General features: G+C 37.4%; 1 protein-coding gene across 3 annotated transcripts in view; it reads right to left on the minus strand.

Moving 5' to 3' along the window:
• Positions 1-258: 258 nt before the first annotated feature.
• The window catches only part of PPP2R5E (protein phosphatase 2 regulatory subunit B'epsilon), an 81,923-nt gene continuing 63,804 nt past the window's right edge, over positions 259-18,377 (minus strand). For 2 of the 3 annotated variants that reach the window (XM_082059463.1, XM_082059462.1), the window contains exons 6-14: positions 14,749-14,879; positions 14,605-14,664; positions 13,850-13,958; positions 13,047-13,100; positions 12,900-12,950; positions 12,004-12,123; positions 9,808-9,935; positions 7,361-7,462; positions 259-4,797 (exon numbers count right to left, since the gene is read on the minus strand). In XM_082059463.1, coding sequence (XP_081915589.1) covers positions 4,698-4,797; positions 7,361-7,462; positions 9,808-9,935; positions 12,004-12,123; positions 12,900-12,950; positions 13,047-13,100; positions 13,850-13,958; positions 14,605-14,664; positions 14,749-14,879 — 855 coding nt within the window. In that variant the 3' untranslated portion in view covers positions 259-4,697. The remainder of the gene's footprint in view (positions 4,798-7,360; positions 7,463-9,807; positions 9,936-12,003; positions 12,124-12,899; positions 12,951-13,046; positions 13,101-13,849; positions 13,959-14,604; positions 14,665-14,748; positions 14,880-18,377) is intronic. The other variant, XM_082059464.1, reaches the window with a different exon arrangement.

Here is an 18,377-nt window from a genome sequence, read left to right on the forward strand (position 1 = left end):
CATTGCTGGCGGCACCTATGAGGATGCTCATCATCATGAGAAAACCTTTTAAAAATAAACTTACTGCAAAGTGAGCCTTTACTACGTTAATAATGGCAGAAACTTAAATTACCACCTCAACGTTTGGGTTTTTTTCTCAAACAAGTATCCTTACATTTAACGCAGGCGAGTGGGTATTTGATGGCTGGCAGTTCACTGTTGAAAAGGTACATGAAGTTTAGATGGGAGGAGGTGGAAAGAAAAGCCAAGCACCTGGAAAACACTTCATTGCTTCTTTATTTAGATGCACCCACAGTACAGAGCCTCTTGAGCATGTGCAAAAGAGGAAGGTTACACATTTATAGCTGGGAGCACCATTGAGTTCGAGTTTCTTTGATACCATTTTTAAGAAAGTAAACTGTTTCCAAAGAATGACATTTGAATCCAAGAGCTTAAGACCTGCTTGTACTTTCTCCAGAGGTGGAAGGTATTTTTCTTTTATTATTACTTTGATGTAGATTAGAAGACATTTTCACAGTCTGGTTGGACCAGTCTATGTATTTCCATATGCACCTTTTAATATATATCAAAAATGTTTCGTTTTTCCCCCCCCTTACCCACAGATAGTTAAATGCATCTAAGTTTAAAAACAGTAATGGACCAGAGCATTCCTATGGGGAAAAATGAACTTTTGCTGCCCTCTCCTGCTTAAACAATGAAATGCTAAAATATTAAGATCTATGAATCTAATGCTAACCTTGAAACAAAAAGCATGACAGGTCATTCGCTATACTACAATCAAAAATAGGACAACAACAAGAAATGTATCGGTACTATTTATATTTGAAAAGTTCCTCATGGTTCCATGAGGTTATGAGTACAACATATTTACAGTAAGTGATCCAAATAACAAAAACTTGTATTCGGGGAGGTCACGGTAAGATGCGTGTGCTTCTGTGCATGGGAAGCAACACTTGGATGAAAGTTTTCAATCAAAATCAGTTCCGTTCTGTTTCAAGATATTGGTTCGTAGACTTCAAAATGAAAAACTGGGCTACACAAAACCTGCTGCACGTATCAACTAGAAAAACTGACCCATGGCTCACTCTGAGCTGCGAAGCGAAGCCGGTGAGCCAAAATTAAAAAGCCACATGTAAATCAAAACATTCTTCAATCTCGCGCATCGTCACCTTTGTCTTGTTTCAGGGCAACTGCTTTGGGAGGATGTTGTTACACAATTAAGAGAAAAGGCTTTGTTTTCCAAGACAGAGCTGAAAGCAAATTATATCGGCTTCATTTGGGGTGGGGGAATATTCTCGTCTTTCCCCCTCCTCACAAAACAATACAAAGGTTTTTAAAGCTCCTAATATATTTTCCTTTCTGTAGATCGAGAGAGCCCGAGGCCGTACTTACATACCTATAATGTAAGTACAGCTGCTGCATTTCTTACTGCAGCAATTCTTGGCTCTAACATCCTCATTTTTTTCCATGTGTAGGAGGAGATTAAAAAATAAATTAAAACCTTTTATTTATGCTAAGAAAACCAAGATTAAATTGACTATAACCCCGCTAGTGAATGCTCCAAGGGCATTAGAATACTTTCATTTAAAGCATTCCAACCTTCGGAAGAGAGACAAGAAACACCCAAAAGCAATGAAAGGAAAACAATAAGGGAGACTTGCAAGATGAAGAAAGCATTGTGTGCTCAATTTGAAGTATATACGAGAGGAACTTCACTTTTATACTTGTTTTATCCCCATGACCTGATGCAATGCCCTAGTATTGAAAATGCAGCTCTTCCCTTTCACCAGAGACCATTGGATCCTTCCTCCTGACACCAATATGGCCCAGGACATGAGCGACCACCCAACAACCGCTGTCCCAGCAGTTACTTCAAAACATTTACACACATAAAGGTAGTTTCTGGAACTCAAGAAGCAAACGAAAAGCATCATTAAATAGACGCACTGATCACACTTGGGCCCATGTGCTGCCTTCTTCTTTGCCTCCAGCTCCGCCGATAGCGCCGGAGCTGTGCGGAGCGGCAGGACATCACCTTGGGATTGCGGCAAACAGCGGGTCCCGGGGGGACGGTCGTATCTTTGCGGCAAGTGCTTCTTCACGGCCATCGCACAGCACGACCTGGTGCCCGATAAGCCTTTTAGAGTCAAGTGACTAATATCACATCGTCTCATTCAAAGAAACGTTCCTTCTCGGAAGTGATAAATCATCTATAAACTTTAGATACTCCCCACTATCCCCACAGCAGAGGTAACATCAGAGGTTAACAAAATATTGCAACCCATCAGGTTCTCGTCAGTTTTGTATGATCAATACCAGAATGTCATGGCAAAACCAAAGATAGTTATGAACAAACAACACTCATCTAAACTCTAAGTACAGGACAAGGTGCTTTTTCTCATTTCACATTGTTGTGTTTTACTCCACCAGGTGGAAAACATGAATTTTTTTTTCCTCCATTCTATCTCAGCTTTTCACAAATGAACAAAGTCTTTAAGTACAAGTTTAAGTCCACTCTCTTGTAAAGCATGATCATTTCGCGCAGAAATCACACTTGCAAGTATTTTTTGGTAACAGAAATAAAAGACTGTCAAAATCAAGGGGCTAAGGGACATGATTTGTTATAAATTTATTTAATCTTCAGTATTTCAGCTTGCACCTTTGCTTCAGCACTTCAAAATAAAATGTTTCAACTCCGACAGTAACTGCCTAATTTACATTGTGTCCCAGTCAGTGTTCTTAAAAGAAGCTCATATTAATCCCATTAAACTACGTTGTGTTTGGTGTTGCATATGACTAATTCCATGTTTTTTTCCAGAATTAACAGTGTCGAGTTTTTACAAAATCCTTGAGTTTACAGCATTTGTGTGTGCAGACCCAGGAGTACAAACTGTGACCTGATAATCCTGAAACAGTCAGTAGTCTAGGAGGGAATTATTGTTTTACCTCTTTTCTGTGCCTGAAAACATGAAAACTTCAAATCCTACTGTATATTTAAATGGTAGGAAGAAAAATATACAAGCTTGTATTTATACTGTATTTCTATCAATGGCAACAGGTCATAAATTCATGTTTGCAACTATCACAAAGACTCATGAACACCAATTCAGTTTTATACTGTAAATACTGCTGGATTGATGGTTTAGGATTATCAATTCACTGTTGTCATATGTCTATAACAGTTCAAAAGCATCCTGGAGAAAAATCCTGAAACACATACCTTTCGGTATATAATAATGCAACTGCATTAGCTAAATATATACTGTACATAAGTCTTATCAGCATTTTACCTACCAAAGATGTAAGATTCCACTTTCAAATACAAAGCAGATAGCCAATAATGTATACTTATAATACAGCCCTCTTATTTGTTTTTGTATTTTTTTTTCTTTTGTTTTAAACAATTTGGTCACAATGCACCTTTGATATAAAAGCATTTTAAACTTTATTATTAATACTCAGAACATTAGGATTTCCAGAATTTTTTTCAGTAGCATTTGTAGAACCACTTTTGGTAACAAATACAGTAGTTAGGAATGAGCATCCAGATGAGAATGCAGAAGTAGATTATCCAGAATCCTTTCCAGCTAAGACCATAGGGCTGGTACTGTGATGAGTAATAGTACTAGAACCACAAAAACACTAGGGTACGTTTCTTAGAGGCTACATCCTCTTTTGCTGGAACACTTTATAAATACATATTAAAAAGTAAGGCAACAACTCCAAACAGTCCAAACTGCTACCTCCGCCCAATTTCCAACTAGATCCATGCCCACTGGGGATCAATTTCATGCTTGCACTGTTTAGTGTTTGTCTTTATTCTTTCAAAATGGTCCAATAAAAACATGCTGTAATAATTTAGCAATTAGTATGTCTAAAACAACTCCAGTACGTGTGTCCAATGCTCTACCGCTAATACTGGTTAGGTACCGAAGTCCAGGGTGTTACCATTGCCCGTTTTTAAAGGATTGTGGACACTAACTTGGGTTTGCAATAAATAGGTGCATGAATCCAAAGCTCCCTTTCCTACTATGTTTATCACCTACTTGTTTTTTGACTCCTAATGTTCAAATTAAGGAAGCACCAGAGACAGCCTGGTACTAAAAAAATGCTCACACCAGTAAACAAAACTTTTATTCAGGACCTATGTTTTTCATGGCCCTGATCTGAAAGGACATTCAACTTATGAAGATGTGCAAAAGGAAAAGAAGTCAAATTACAGTAAAGTTATCCAGAGAAGGAGGATGTTACACAAACTCATAAGGAAATGACAGTCTTTTTTCTCTTTTACTATAAATACACTTAACAGTTTAGCAGAAAGACAAGCTAAATTTTAAGATTGTTCACATTTGAAAGTTGTGTTATACTCTCTGCTAACGATAAATAAGGAACAGGTCCTGACAATGGAATTTGACATCGCAATTTTCATCAACAGATCTTTGAAGACTGGTTTTAAAGAAGGGTTAAAACAATGATTATGTTTGCAAAGTTCTGAGAAGTCCATCTGCTGTCCAAACTTTGGATTAAAGTCCTTATTTTTTTTCCTTTACTTAGAGACAGGTATATACAGTGCTGTTGTAATAATGAAACAAATGTGAAATCTACTGTAAAGTTGCACAATACAGAAAACTGTTGCTCCATCTTCTACTACATAAATGTGTGACTCCACAGGTTAATAATGCGGTTTTGTTTTTGTGTTAAGTTGGAATTATTCCATCACGTCTAAGACCTCTCTTTAATTCCAAATCCTCCAGTTTTTTCCACAGTTCTTCACGCTCTTTCTCTTTCTTCTTCTCACTGACAGGTGAAATAAAACAAAGAGTTAGCAGGAGAGAAGACTGTAGAATATTTATGCTAAAAAATATATAGTTGACATTAATTAGCAGCACTAATTTTCCTGAATGCAACCGCAATTTCCCTAACAGATATTTAATTAATTTTTTCTTTTCTTTTTGCTACCTACATAAGTATCACTAAACAAAGCAGGACGAGAAGAACATCAAATGTAAGCTGAACAAAGTGTTCATAGACACTAATTTGCAACGCTAAAGAAAGAAATGCATTGGACTTTTATTGCGGAGCAAACATATCAAGATTATAAAAATTAACATTTCAGGACTAACTCCCACTTAATTATTTTCAAGTTTCTTTATTTAAGCAAGGTATTTTCTAATCTTATGAGTAGCAGCCACTTTTTAGAACAAGCATTCCCTTATTCTTTTAGAATGACTGTTCTCAATTACATTGACTGGTTCCTTCCATGTAGCTTAAGCACCTGCCAAGGGAAACTTCAAGCTACAAGACGTGCCTTTTCTTCCGCGATTTACTCTTTTTCCTTACCAAATTCCTACGAGATCTATGTAGCATTTGCTTTAACAATCTGAATGGCTGAGTCAATTAAATTAAACACCTCACCTAACATTTACTTTACCTGCATTATTTGCTTTCTAAACTTCCTGTCTCTGCCACAGCTTTCTTTGAATACATCTCCTTGATATTGCAAGGTACAAAATGCTTCCAATTTCTACTAAATTACCTTGTAGGTTCAGGTGAAATGGAAATCTAACAATTCAGATTCTCTGATTCTCTGTCATTCATTAGAAACACTCCTACACATCTTGATTCGGTCAAAATATCAACATCTGGCTCATTTATTTGAATTTTTAATTTCCCAAGAGTATTTTAAACATATAAATAAGATACAAACAACTTTCAGATAAATCCCTGAAGAACAGGGTTGGGTTTTTTTTTGTTTTGTTTTGTTTTTTTAGAAAAACAGCTCACTGTTACTAGGAAGTATTTAAAATTAAATATAAGTGAAATAGCCTGATATTTTCAGGCTATTTACCAGCTATTTTATCTTCTAATCATTATGAAATATATGCCTGCTTACCTACAAGACTGTTAGAGGATGATCACCTCATCCAACTTACTCATGTGACCTATCATAGTCATTAATATTGAACATCTTTCTCCTGAAACTTTAATGATATCAAAGCGACCCTTTTGAAATGCAGTCGTATTAAGATGCTAAAGATTTTCTGTAAACGTTAAGGTAAATATCCCAGTTTATACATGCAGGCATTTCCATGTTTTGAAACGATAAGTAGTAAATAAAGACGGCGAAATGGTTGGGACCAGCCTCGATAGGAGATACAACATCAGTAGGTGCAAGAAAAACTCTTTGTGCAGTTCAGTCAGTAAATCTCACCCACGATCCACATCCAGGACGTGCTACTGCAGTGCCTGGTTCTGTTCAGAGCAGAGTTCCTCATCTTATGGGGCAAAGTGCAGTTGCAAAATTGATTTAAGGCACTGAGGTCCCTCAGTAAACGGCTGGATTAGAAGTTCAGTCCTAAAATTCTCTGCCTTTCCAGGCAGCGTTGTCTCAGCTGCCCGAGCACTCGCCTATTGAGAAGTCATCGAGCGTCTTAGCTCAGGTATAGATCTAAGTCTCTAAAAGCAAAATGCTGTATTAATCAGGCTGTTATTTTGTGTATAAAGCTCACACAATTCAAAAAGTTTGGCCTCCAAGAGCCTTTAGAGACTAGACAACCCTAACCAGCTCTGCTGACACCAGGTTGGCCTCCAAGAGCCGTTAGAGACTAGACAACCCTAACCAGCTCTGTGCTTTGCGTGGGGGACCCTGTGTCACAGAACAGGTGTGACTTAAATGAAGTTGCAAACTGCGCAGAGTTTCTGAAGTTTCCTCATTTTTCTTCACCTGGCACTTGGGATAAGCTGAAATTTTTGAGAAAAGATGCCGCACTAAAACTGGAAAATGAAGATCAAGGAAAACAGGAGAAAAGATAAAAAGCACTTTGCTGGGGTGGAACTAATGGTTGTATGAATGGTGTAAGTAGTGGATCCTGCATGCTAAAGACTCAGATACAGCAAGAGCTCTGAATAAGAAACAAAAAGATTGAGAGATGCCTCTTTGCTCTAGGACCACATCCAGCCTAAGAACAGAAGTTTGGAAAAATCAAATCTTAGGGTTTTCCCTCCTATATCTTCCTAAACCCCAGTGAGACTTTTTCCAAGTCTTTAACTCTTGTTTTTCTTTTTATTATTGATGATCTTGATTTATTTAATCTTTCTGGAATGTGGCATGAGAAGGAATTCCACAAGGAATGTGGATTCCCAAGTAAGGCAATGGATACTGTACTTCGTAAGGAGAAAAGAACAAGCTGTACATGATATTATCTCACATCTTGCAAAGAGAAGGCTAAGGAGCGTGCAGGGAGATAAATGAGTCATCATGTCTATTATGTGTGAGATTATGCAATTGCACCTGAGTTCAAGGGAAAAACTAAACAGCAGGCCTTATGCACAGCTGACAAAAAAAGCTTTAAAAAGTTACCGCTGACGATCTGACTTGTAAGTGGCTGTCAGCTCATCAAACATGGTGCTGTTCATTTCCATAAATGCCTTCAACACGTTGTAGACTAAAGCCACAATAGCCCTGTGAAACATTAAAAGAGAAAAAGAGAAAGGAGTCTATTAGTTACAGGTGAAGTCAAACGTGAAATAAAAGTGTCTTCTCTTAGCAGCATTTCTGCGACCAATTCTGCTTTTGCAAGTATGATAATGTAAATTCTTTGATTTCAGTGAAACTACTTTCAATTAACATATTTAAAGGTAAGAATCAGCTTTCATGTCTCTACTGACTACTCAAATGGAGCAAACCAAAACTCCAGGGTAAAAGGTAACAACAGAAAGCTATTACATATAACTACAGACTCTTCCTTCATGCTGTGGAGCAATTCTGAGTGCAACTCCAGGGATTCAAACCATGAATGCTGGCAGAAGGAATAGAATTTAAACACGAAATGGGAGTGATTCATACTTCTTTATGATTTTTCTATGAAGCTGAATATTCAGTGCATCTATGCAAAATACAAGGCTGTATTTCAAGAGCAATTTCCTTGTACTCATACGTTTCATATTCATTTTCACTTTGGTACAGCAAAAAACTCTTAGAAAACCTGCAAATTCTTCAGACAAATGCCGCAGTATCTGTGTAAAACTGTGCATGTGTATATATATATATTAAATATATATATATTATATACATATATAAAAAATTATTAGTCTGTCTCTCTAACCTCTGCCTACTTTGCTTATTATTGTTCCTGACCTTACCCAAGAACCAATACACCACTGTTTATTTGGAGTTGCTTAATTGCATGAAACATGACAGGTATGATCTGTTCATACAGGAAGAAATTATGTATAATAATAATTTCAAAAAGGCTTCAAAGGCATTTTGTCCTACAAAGGTTAAAAAAGGTACAATCAGTTTACTTTCATCCCATTTGACTGGATAACTAACACAAAATATACTACAATTGCCAAAGTAAGATGGAACTGCCAATAGTCTGATTATCTGGAGGTTAAAATTCCTTTGTTGCAGAGTTGAAGATAAAGAAACAGCAAAGCAACTGAAAAGGGCAAAGGGAAAGAACAAAATCTAAAATACTTTCAAAGAATTTTGAGTATATTATCAATCAAGAGATCCCAGTTCCTGATGCTTGTCATATACAGGCATGGGGCTGCTCAAGAAACAGCTCTTCAGCCAGGAGGCAGCAAAATCAATGTTACAGGTGTTACCTTTGGAGAAAACCTCTATAGCACACAAACTATGTGGCATTTCTCACACTTTACCCCCATTTATTATTCACCTCTCTCAATAAACTTTGTCACCTGCATTTAAAAATGTTCTGATAAATATAAAAATTCTTTAAACGCCTTATTCATTTTACATGTATCCTAACCTGGCTTGTGTGTCAAAGGCACAACATTCCTGTGGGTATGAAAACTCTGAGAATAGGGATACTGGAGCACTCATTGCCAGAAGCATCCCAGTGAACACTATAAAAGGCTGGGCAGGTTGGAGCCCAGAAAATGTCTTTTTGTGACAAGTGTTAGTTTAGTTACAGAACCTTTCCAGTAGCATTAGATTCATCACAAAAAACACAAACTTGAGGTTTGGCTAGATACAGAACAAAAGGACTAATGTTTTTCAAGATGGAATGTTTTACAAATACTTGATAGGGAGGTCTTAAAGCAACTGGGACCTGAATGTAGCACAGATCATTAAAAATACTGGGTTTACCAATCAGTGAACACTTTGACTTAGAAAAACTTTTCGACTGAAGTTTAGAATACATGGCATCTAACTCTAACAGTATATTCCATTAAATCACTTTTTACTAGGTCATTCCGTTTAAAAATAAAAATTCCAAATTAACAAGATGTCAATATGAAGCAACCACTCTATTAATGTGTGTAATAGAGAACAGCTGTATTTAAGTAAATCTAGAAAAAACAATCCAAGCTAAGAATATACTGATGTCTTTGTGTTTCACAGCTGTTTAGAAAAATCCTAGTACCAGAGGTATCAGCATCATCCATGATACTGCCACAGGGCTTTACCAACACCACACGATATTATTCTAGACAAGTTACAATCAGGTTTAAAACGCTAACCAGTTTATAAAAAACTGTGTAGGAGAAATGCCTGATGAGCAATGCTTTCTTCAATAACAATGTAACATCTAATTTCTCTTTTCTCCAACTTGTGAGAAGGTCTATTTTAATCCTGTAAGGTACTGGTTTTTGTACACATACCAGATAATTAAAAACAAGTCAAGTACAGACTAATTTATATTGGCATTAATGCAGTTGCACCTGCTCTGGCCAGCTTTGAATTTGGATCTCTCCTGTTCGGATGTTCTTCAGCAGACATACCCTAAGTTTATCAGTGATACGTCAAATGGTAAGATAAATAGTAATGACAAAACTTACGGATTCCAGTGTTCTTTAGAAATCCTATAAAGGCTGGAAAACATGATGGGAAGTATAACATTTGAATTCTCCTCTATCAAACTCATTATGTATTCGTTATTCCAATAATACAACGCCCTCTCGGCCACCTAAGAGTCAAAGGAATAACATATTAACAGCAATTCTGATACCTATAATTCTGTCATTTTCTGAAGGAAAAACAAATCACTGGGAAACTTGACAACGATGAATTAACAGCAATAATTAACTTTGGAAATAAAACTCTAATCAGCAGCACAACAAGCACTGAGCGCACCCTTACTAAGTTTGCAGATGACACCAAATTGGGAGGGAGTGTTGATCTGCTCAAAGGTAGGACGGCTCTACAGGGGGATCTGGACCAGCTGGATCTTTGGGCTGAGGCCAATTGTATGAGGTTCAACAAGCCCAAGTGCTGGGTCCTGCACTTGGGTCACAACAACCCCAGGCAGCGCTACAGGCTCAGGGAAGAGTGGCCAGAAAGCTGCCTGGCAGAGAGGGATCTGGGGTTGCTGGTTGCCAGCATCTGCTCATGAGCCAGCAGTGTGCCCAGGTGGCCAAAAAGGTCAACAGCATCCTGGCTTGTATCAGAAATAGAGCGGCCTGCAGGACTAGGGAACTAACTGTCCCCCTGTACTTGGTGCTGGTGTGAGGCCACATCTTGAAATCCTGTGTTTAGTTTCAGGCCTTTCATCACAAAGAAAGACACTGAGATACTAGAGGGAGTTCAGAGGAGGTGATGAAGCTGGTGAGGAGTCTGGAGCATAAGTGTGATGAGGAGCGGCTGAGGGAACTGGGGCTGTTCAGCCTAGAGAAAAGGAGGCTGAGGAGAGAACTTATCGCTGTCTACAACTATCTGAAAGGAGGTTGGAGCATGGAGGGGGTTGGTCTCTTCTCCCAAGTAGCAAGTGATAGGAAAAGAGGAAATGGCCTCAAGTTGTGCCAGGGGAGGTTTAGATTGGATATTAGGAAAAAAATTCTTCACAGAAAGGGTTGTCAGGCATTGGAACAGGCTGCCCAGGGCAGTGGTGGAGTCACCATCCCTGGAGGGGTTTAAAAGGCATTTAGCCGAGGTTCTTAGGGACACGGTTTAGTGGTAGAGTTAGGGTTGGACTCGATGATTCTGAGGGTCTCCTCCACCAAAATGATTCTATGATTAACAGAATGAAATTTTTATCCTATAATTCAGATCCCACAGCATCCACTCTCTTTCCCCTGAGCGTTATGTCTTTTCTCACTGAAGAACAGGTGCAGACACTGCATTAACGCTGCAGCTGTGAAGAGGATGGGGGACCAGCCAGAATCCCCATGGCCCCTGTCCCTCATTCGTGTGACTGCAGTCGGAAGGACAAGAGCAGTGCTGGGACACTGGAGGAAGGAGACAGGGAAAGGCCCAGCAGCTGGGTTGAATAGGGGAGATCTCAAGCATGGGGAAGGTACCAATGATAATAATCACCTTGGGAAAGAGCTGGTGAGGGTCTAAGAGGGGAAAACACTGATCTAAATTATGCTAAAAACAAACGTAGTCCAAGGAATAGCCAAAAACAGTCACATCAGCTTTTATGCCGAACTCCTCTTCACATTATGATTCAATTTAAATCCTGTTCATTCCCCTTCTTTCTGTTATGCCACGTGAAGAAAACAGGCTATGGGTTCTCCCACCTCTAACCAGATATCTCCTTATAGAATGAAGTAAATGGGAAAACAAGAATGCTGCACAATATTGTGCTAAAAAAGGGAGCGAATAAACCCTACATGGTCTATAAGTCCACGGGCCATGTGGTGAGTACCCATCACCTGCAGTCAGAAGGGCTCAAAGTTTAAACCAGGAGGATCAAACTCAATTTCACCGGGGCTCACATCAGCCTCATGGTTGCTTTCAAAGGGCCAAATGTAATTTGTAAGAGTAGTTACATTTAGTAGTTACATTTACACATTTATCCTGGTTTAAGGCCTTATGGGGCTTAGAAAGGCAAGTTCTGTGCAGTAACCCCAGATACATCTAATAATTCATGGAGCTCAGAACTGAACTTCTACTGCAACATGCCCTCTTCCATAGAAATCCAGAAGACAGGTATTTAAAATCACATAACATAAAATAATGTTTACATTTGGGGGTGTGTTATGTTTCAAATTGAGACTATACATTCCTATATGACAATAACCTCTACCACTGACCTGAAAATGAGGGCTAGAGACACACTTGGCAATTTGTTTAAACAACGGTTCCTGGATTTTGACAAATTGTGATGGTTCGATTACATCCAAGATTTCCTCCAGCTCTCCTAGGAACATGACCTAAAGACAAGGAAGGAAGCATTCAATACAAAACCTCTGAATCACCTTGATCAGCAAAATGCTGATAACCCTCAAACCACTTCAGGGAAAACTGGAAACCTCACTATCTCAGAAAGACCCTCTCAAAAAATGGGATCGGTTCTACCTTTAGTAGCTTCTAGATTCAGGCTCTTCAAAGGAGGATGAGTGTGGATAAAGGCTTTATTTAAAGAAACAAAATTTGGAATAGCACTGGTATATCCATGCTAAAAAAATCTCTTTATTTTACTTAATTTTTGGAAACAATATAGCAAACAACGGTTCTGTTGTGTCACAAAATCTCATTAGGGAAACTGAGATTTGCATCAAGAATATGAAATAAAAATTAAAAGGCCTAACTACATCTTTTACGTGCTTAAGAGGCAAATGCCAGACAATAAAATATCTTTCATCCTCCCTGGAAAAATACTATCGTCACATATAAACAATTCTAAATCTAAAAGAGTTTCCAATCTATCCTCAACTATGCTTATTTTCTCCTTTATAAAGCAAAAAGAAACTTCTCTGTAGAAAAACTGGTGCTTATTTTGTGAACAGAAAACGTGGTTATTAAAACTTTCATAGTAAAAACTGTCCAGAAACTCATAATTCAAATATGGAAAACCACCTATAAGAATTAATACCAAGATTCACCACAGCATGTGCTATCTACCTGGAAATATCTAAAGATTCCCTGTCTATTGTATTGTAGAACAAAATAACTCTTTTAAGTTTTGTTAACACTAGCTACCACTTACCTCTTTCTGACTGCATGTTTTTGGCCAGAATTTCATTAAACCTCTAATGACCTGGATTAGAAGGAAACAAAAAGTTACACTTTTTACTTTTCTCTCAACAGGGTAGGAAAGCTGTTCATGATGCAAAAGTATGAAAGAAATAGTTACCGGTTCTGTGAGTGAGGGGTCTTTCTCCAGAAACTGTACTATGCAATACGCCAGCTGTGAAGAGGTAAAGATTTAAGAAAATGACATTAGATCATTTCTATTAAAACAAACAAACAAACAAACAATGTTTTGAAGCTTCTGTTACTCTCTGAAACTGTATTTTTCTACACATTTTTTACATCATCACAAACATAAACTCTTGCAAGATGAGCCAACACAGCTAAAGCCTGGAATAATATTTAGAGAGCACAGCTTTATCAGAATAAGAAAGACTGCACTATCTGAAAATCAGAGAGAAAGGCAACAGGTATCACTTACTGGAGGAAAAGTTACGTCATTAAAGCTAGATGTATAAAAAGATATATGAGAGCATAAATGCAGTTTTAAAAAATCTGTGATTATGCAAAGATTAATCAAAGATTACACGAAAATGTGGGTATTTATATTCAGGACCAGACTAAGGAAACAGCACCAGACTAAGGAAACCCAAACGTCATCTTGGGAGAGGGAACATGAGAGGCAAACTTGTGAGAATGGGAAAACAAAAGAGGGGAAAAGCTCAAGAGAGAGTTTAACTACTAAACAAAATCCCCCAAAAATTACAGATGTGTGTCACTCTTTAATTATCCAATCAGAAGACAATTATCATACAAAGGACATTAAATTATTGCATTTTTTCCACATTTCAAAACCTTCCTTCCACCCTTTTTGTGTTACACAATTAAGTTTCCAAAGCAGCATTAAAAAAAAAAATATCATTTTAAGTGAGCATAAAACACCGTTACAACGTTTATATTTTCTACCTGTGCATGGAAGAGTGATAAACTCCTGACAGTGTGTAAAGGGATCAGCACCTTCACCAGGAACTGTTTATGCTCTGCCTTTAGAGGTAAAGCAAAACCATTGATAATACTGGAAATGAAAAGAAAATATATTTGTTAGTGTTATCATCACAGAAAACATTACAGAGGTCTGAACAAGCACTTTCCAGATTAATTTAGCTTAGCAGTCAGCACCTGTTTGCAAATAACAGGCTCACGCCATTTGCAAACAGGTGCTGACTTTTGTCCTGCTTTATATTAGCAGTGTAGTACATATGTAGCAATTCAGCTCCAACTTAGGAATAATCATATAAACATCTGCACAAACCTGTTGCCAAACAGGTAAGACCTTGCCTATGTGGTCTGTAAATTAATATGAGCAAGGTGTTCTTGAGTAATTAACTTAACAGAACTAGATTTACCCAAAATATTCACAGTGTTAGTGTGCTCAAAAAAATATATATATATTCTGCAGAATGTAAGGATGAAAGTGCATAAAATTTAACAAGCACATACACAAAGACAAAATCAATCCAACGCTTTTGGCTGCAACTTGCAACCGGTTATATAGTCTTGGCAAAGATGTGGCAGAGATTTGCACGTGGCCTTAGAGAAGAGCATGTGTGCACATCTGTTTGCAGAATCAGGGCTTATAGCAATACTTTTTCTGAATCCAACACTATTCTAACGTGTCCAGAAGGAAGTTTGAGACAGATAATATATAAAGACTGATTTACCTTCCTAAAATTTCCAACAGCTCAGCTACGCCATTGAAGTGTTCAGTTTCATAAACAAATCTAAAAAAAGAAAAGTGAAATATAAGTAATATATCGGTTTCTTAAAATGTTCCTACGTGAAAAGTACCTTCTCCCACAACTTACCGTAGAAAAATATTATTAATCTGTTTTCGGATAAATGCTCTAAGACCCAGAAACTTGCCATAAATTCTGTGCAAGACTGTTTTTAGGTAGTCTCGTTCTCGAGGGTCTTCACTGTCAAAAAGCTCCAACAGCTGCGTTTAAAAGAAAAAGAGAACTGAAACAGTAGACATTTGACAAGTATGACACACAGATTTCTATATAAAAATTAAATTCATGGCTGCACACGCACATAAGAATTCAATATCGATGTTAGCCAAGCTGTAGAAACAGAGTATTAAAAAAATCTGTTGTAATCCCAGCACAACATCATGAAACTCAGTTTATTAATTTTCACTTCTGACATAACAAAACTTTGGAAATCGTCAAAAAAACTAATAAACTTTTGATTAACTGGCTCCAAAATGCTGCCTCCTTCTCCCCAGAAATAAATAAAATAAATTCTTAGACGCTCTCATATCTACAAGATAAGACCGTTTGCCTTTTACCATCCACCATTCCTTCACTCTGCAGAACTAAAAGATCCTCATTTGCTCTAATATTTTGCTCTCACAACATTGTATCAAGGTCACATTTTTCTAATTGCTTGTAATTTATATTATGAGCTCTTAAGCCTTCCCAGTGATTGCACGGCCTTCAGGCTCTGGAACAACTCGACAGTGAAGTCTATGCCAGCACTGGGTCTGCTGTCATGGGACAAGCACACGAATCAAAGCATCGGGGGGAATTAATCTTCCAGGTTAAACAAAATGGTAAATTTAATATCCAGTTTAAAAACAAAATGAAACAAAAACCACAAATGAAACCCCACAACAAACACAAACACACCCACCTTTACTAAGTAACTCTTAAATAAAACTTTAAAACAGCAAAATGATCATGTTGTACTTGTACTTCATCTTTTTTGGTGACACAACGTTGGCTATTCTGGCAGACTTTTGGAATAAGTTAGAAGGTAAAATTTATTTCAAGCCAAAACCAACCAACTACAGCAACAAAAACCAACCAACCAACCAAAACACAACCAAGCAACAACAAAAAAACCTCACAAACAACTCCCTCCTGAACGCGCAGAAAATTGGAACCTTTAAGGTATTCATCATAAGCAACGAGAAACTCTCTCGCATGAAAAAGAAAGCAACTGTCAACCAACTTGCAAGAGAAATGAAGAGTCTGCCAAAGAGGTCTTACAAATGTATAAGACGACGTCAGAAAATTATTATAGTAATAGTAGAAAACAAAATTATCTTGGATTCACAAATAGATAAATGATAACTACCTATTATAAGCAGATATGCCAGTGTATGTATACTACCTGAGCCCTGTTTAACTGCTACACAACTTTGAGGAGGTGAAAAAGAAAAAAAGACAGAAAAAGATGATTAAAAGTGCTCAAATTGTCTGGGATTTTGCTTTCTGGCATCCAGGTTTAGGCCTGATGTACATATGCTACTTCATTGGTTTGGATGTTTCTGTAGCTCGTAATGAGATCCCACTTTCTTTTCCTTGCAGTAAGAATGTGTGGTGGGAATTTTCATGAGGCAATGATGAGGTTTGTGAGCTGCCCTCCAGAGGTCATAAACACATCGCTTTGTTCAATTAGTTCTACAGCTAAATAAATAAATAGTCACCCCTGTCCTTCCCCAAATAGCAAATTTCACCCAAAGACAGCAAACAGCTGGAAATGCTTATGTTTTTAAATTTCTTACTGGATTGCTTTTAGGAGCAAAATATTTATATTTCCAGTTCTCTTATACTGATCCTGTATGGAAACATTGCTGAACTAAGACTCAGTCTCTCATTAAAAAAAGACAATTATTTTGATATGTCCAATTTGTTATCAGGTTTCAACAATAAAGTCTTATTTTTAAGGATAAGCTGCAAGATGTCCATAATTTATTTGACTACTCTGACACTAAACATACATAGAAAAGGGAAATAAATTTTCCAAAATAGCAACCTACATAACACAGACACTTGTGGATATATTTTAATAGTATGTCTCTTAGCAACCACTGCCAACCATTTCAGACTGTATATAAGCCAGCTTTAGCAATGCACGGTTACACTGTTAAAGCACAGCATTTTATCAAAACATACAGTGGAAAGCCAGAAACACAACAATATTCAAGAAACAAAAGCAAAAAGCAAACAAGAAAATGACTGAAAAATGCCCATTTAAAAAACTATTTTTTCATATAGGCAATCTTACTGCCAAGAAACACTTCATTATGGAGTTTCTCCCATCAAAATAAAAAAATATAATCTTTTTTTTAAAAAAAAAGGAGAGAAAACTGATTTCAAAGACTGTCACACTTGTGTGGTCAGTGTCATGAAACATCACAGAATCAGAGAATCACAGAATCGACTGGGTTGGAAAAGACCTCAGAGATCATCAAGTCCAACCTTTGGTCCAACTCCAGTCCATTTACTACATCACGGCACTAAGTGCCATGTCCAATCATGTCCAATCAAACATGCTTAATGTTCCTAAGTCTCAAATTGGCTTCCAACCCTGTTTCCCCCAAAATAAGACCTACCTCGAAAATAAGCCCGACCATGATTTTTCAGGATTTTTGAGGATGCTCGAAATATAAGCCCTACTCCAAATATAAGCCCTAGTTACCGTTAATAAAAAAGTAAATTGAAATAGTGTCCAAGCAGCTACACATGTAAAGAAGTAAGCACCTTTCGGAGCAAAAACTGTATAAGACCCTGTGTTATTGTGGGGGAAACAGGGTATGTAAGTGTCCGTAGTCACAGATTCTTGGGTGTTATTCTAGACACACAACAAAGACAGTAACAAGTGGAAGGACACCCCAGTTATACACATGGTGAACACACGGCAATGTATCTTAAACTGCATACATAAGGCTCAACAGAACTTCTTGTGGAAAAACATGGATTTTAAATTCACACACTGTGTATAGAAATATATAAAAACACCTCATCTAACCATGTGGCAAGAACTTAATGAATTCTTAGAATTCTTTTGAACTCTTATGTGTCGTATGATACATTTTCAGATACGCAGGTTTCAAAAATCTCGGATTTCCCCTCTTTCGGGAGATATCACTCTTGCATGTAGTATAATAGATTTATACTACTATACTACTATAGACTAACAGGATTAAGAATAATCTTTTTATATCCTTGTTTTAGACTCATTCTCCTGTGTCAAATTGTAACAGGTTTGAATGCCCAGAAAAGGCATGAGATGGCACTGGTCACAACCAAGTTCAGCAGCACATAAAAACTAGGAGCATCTAGGAATGATTTTCTCTAGATTTTGAAGCAGAACACAGCATTCATTCTAATGCAATCCTGCTGTATCTAAAGAAATAAAATCAGTCTGGAAAAACCTGTCGAGAGTAATTACACCCCCCCCCACCCCGCATGTTCTTCCATCTCCACCAGGCACTGGATGATCAGATCAGTGTCCCCCCCTGTTCAAATTAATATTTTAATGAATAAAAAGGAAACTCCACCACAGATGTTTGATCCAGACGAAAAATGCTCTTGAACTTAGAGGATGGAAAAAACAAAAGCATAATAATATCCCATTGCTTTTGTAGGGTGAAGAAAGTCTTGTGATATTAATAAGGAAACTAAACTACCTTCTTTGAATTTAA

Source organism: Streptopelia decaocto (assembly GCF_964273445.1).
Source record: "Streptopelia decaocto genome assembly, chromosome: 7".
Taxonomy (NCBI): Eukaryota; Metazoa; Chordata; class Aves; order Columbiformes; family Columbidae; genus Streptopelia; species Streptopelia decaocto.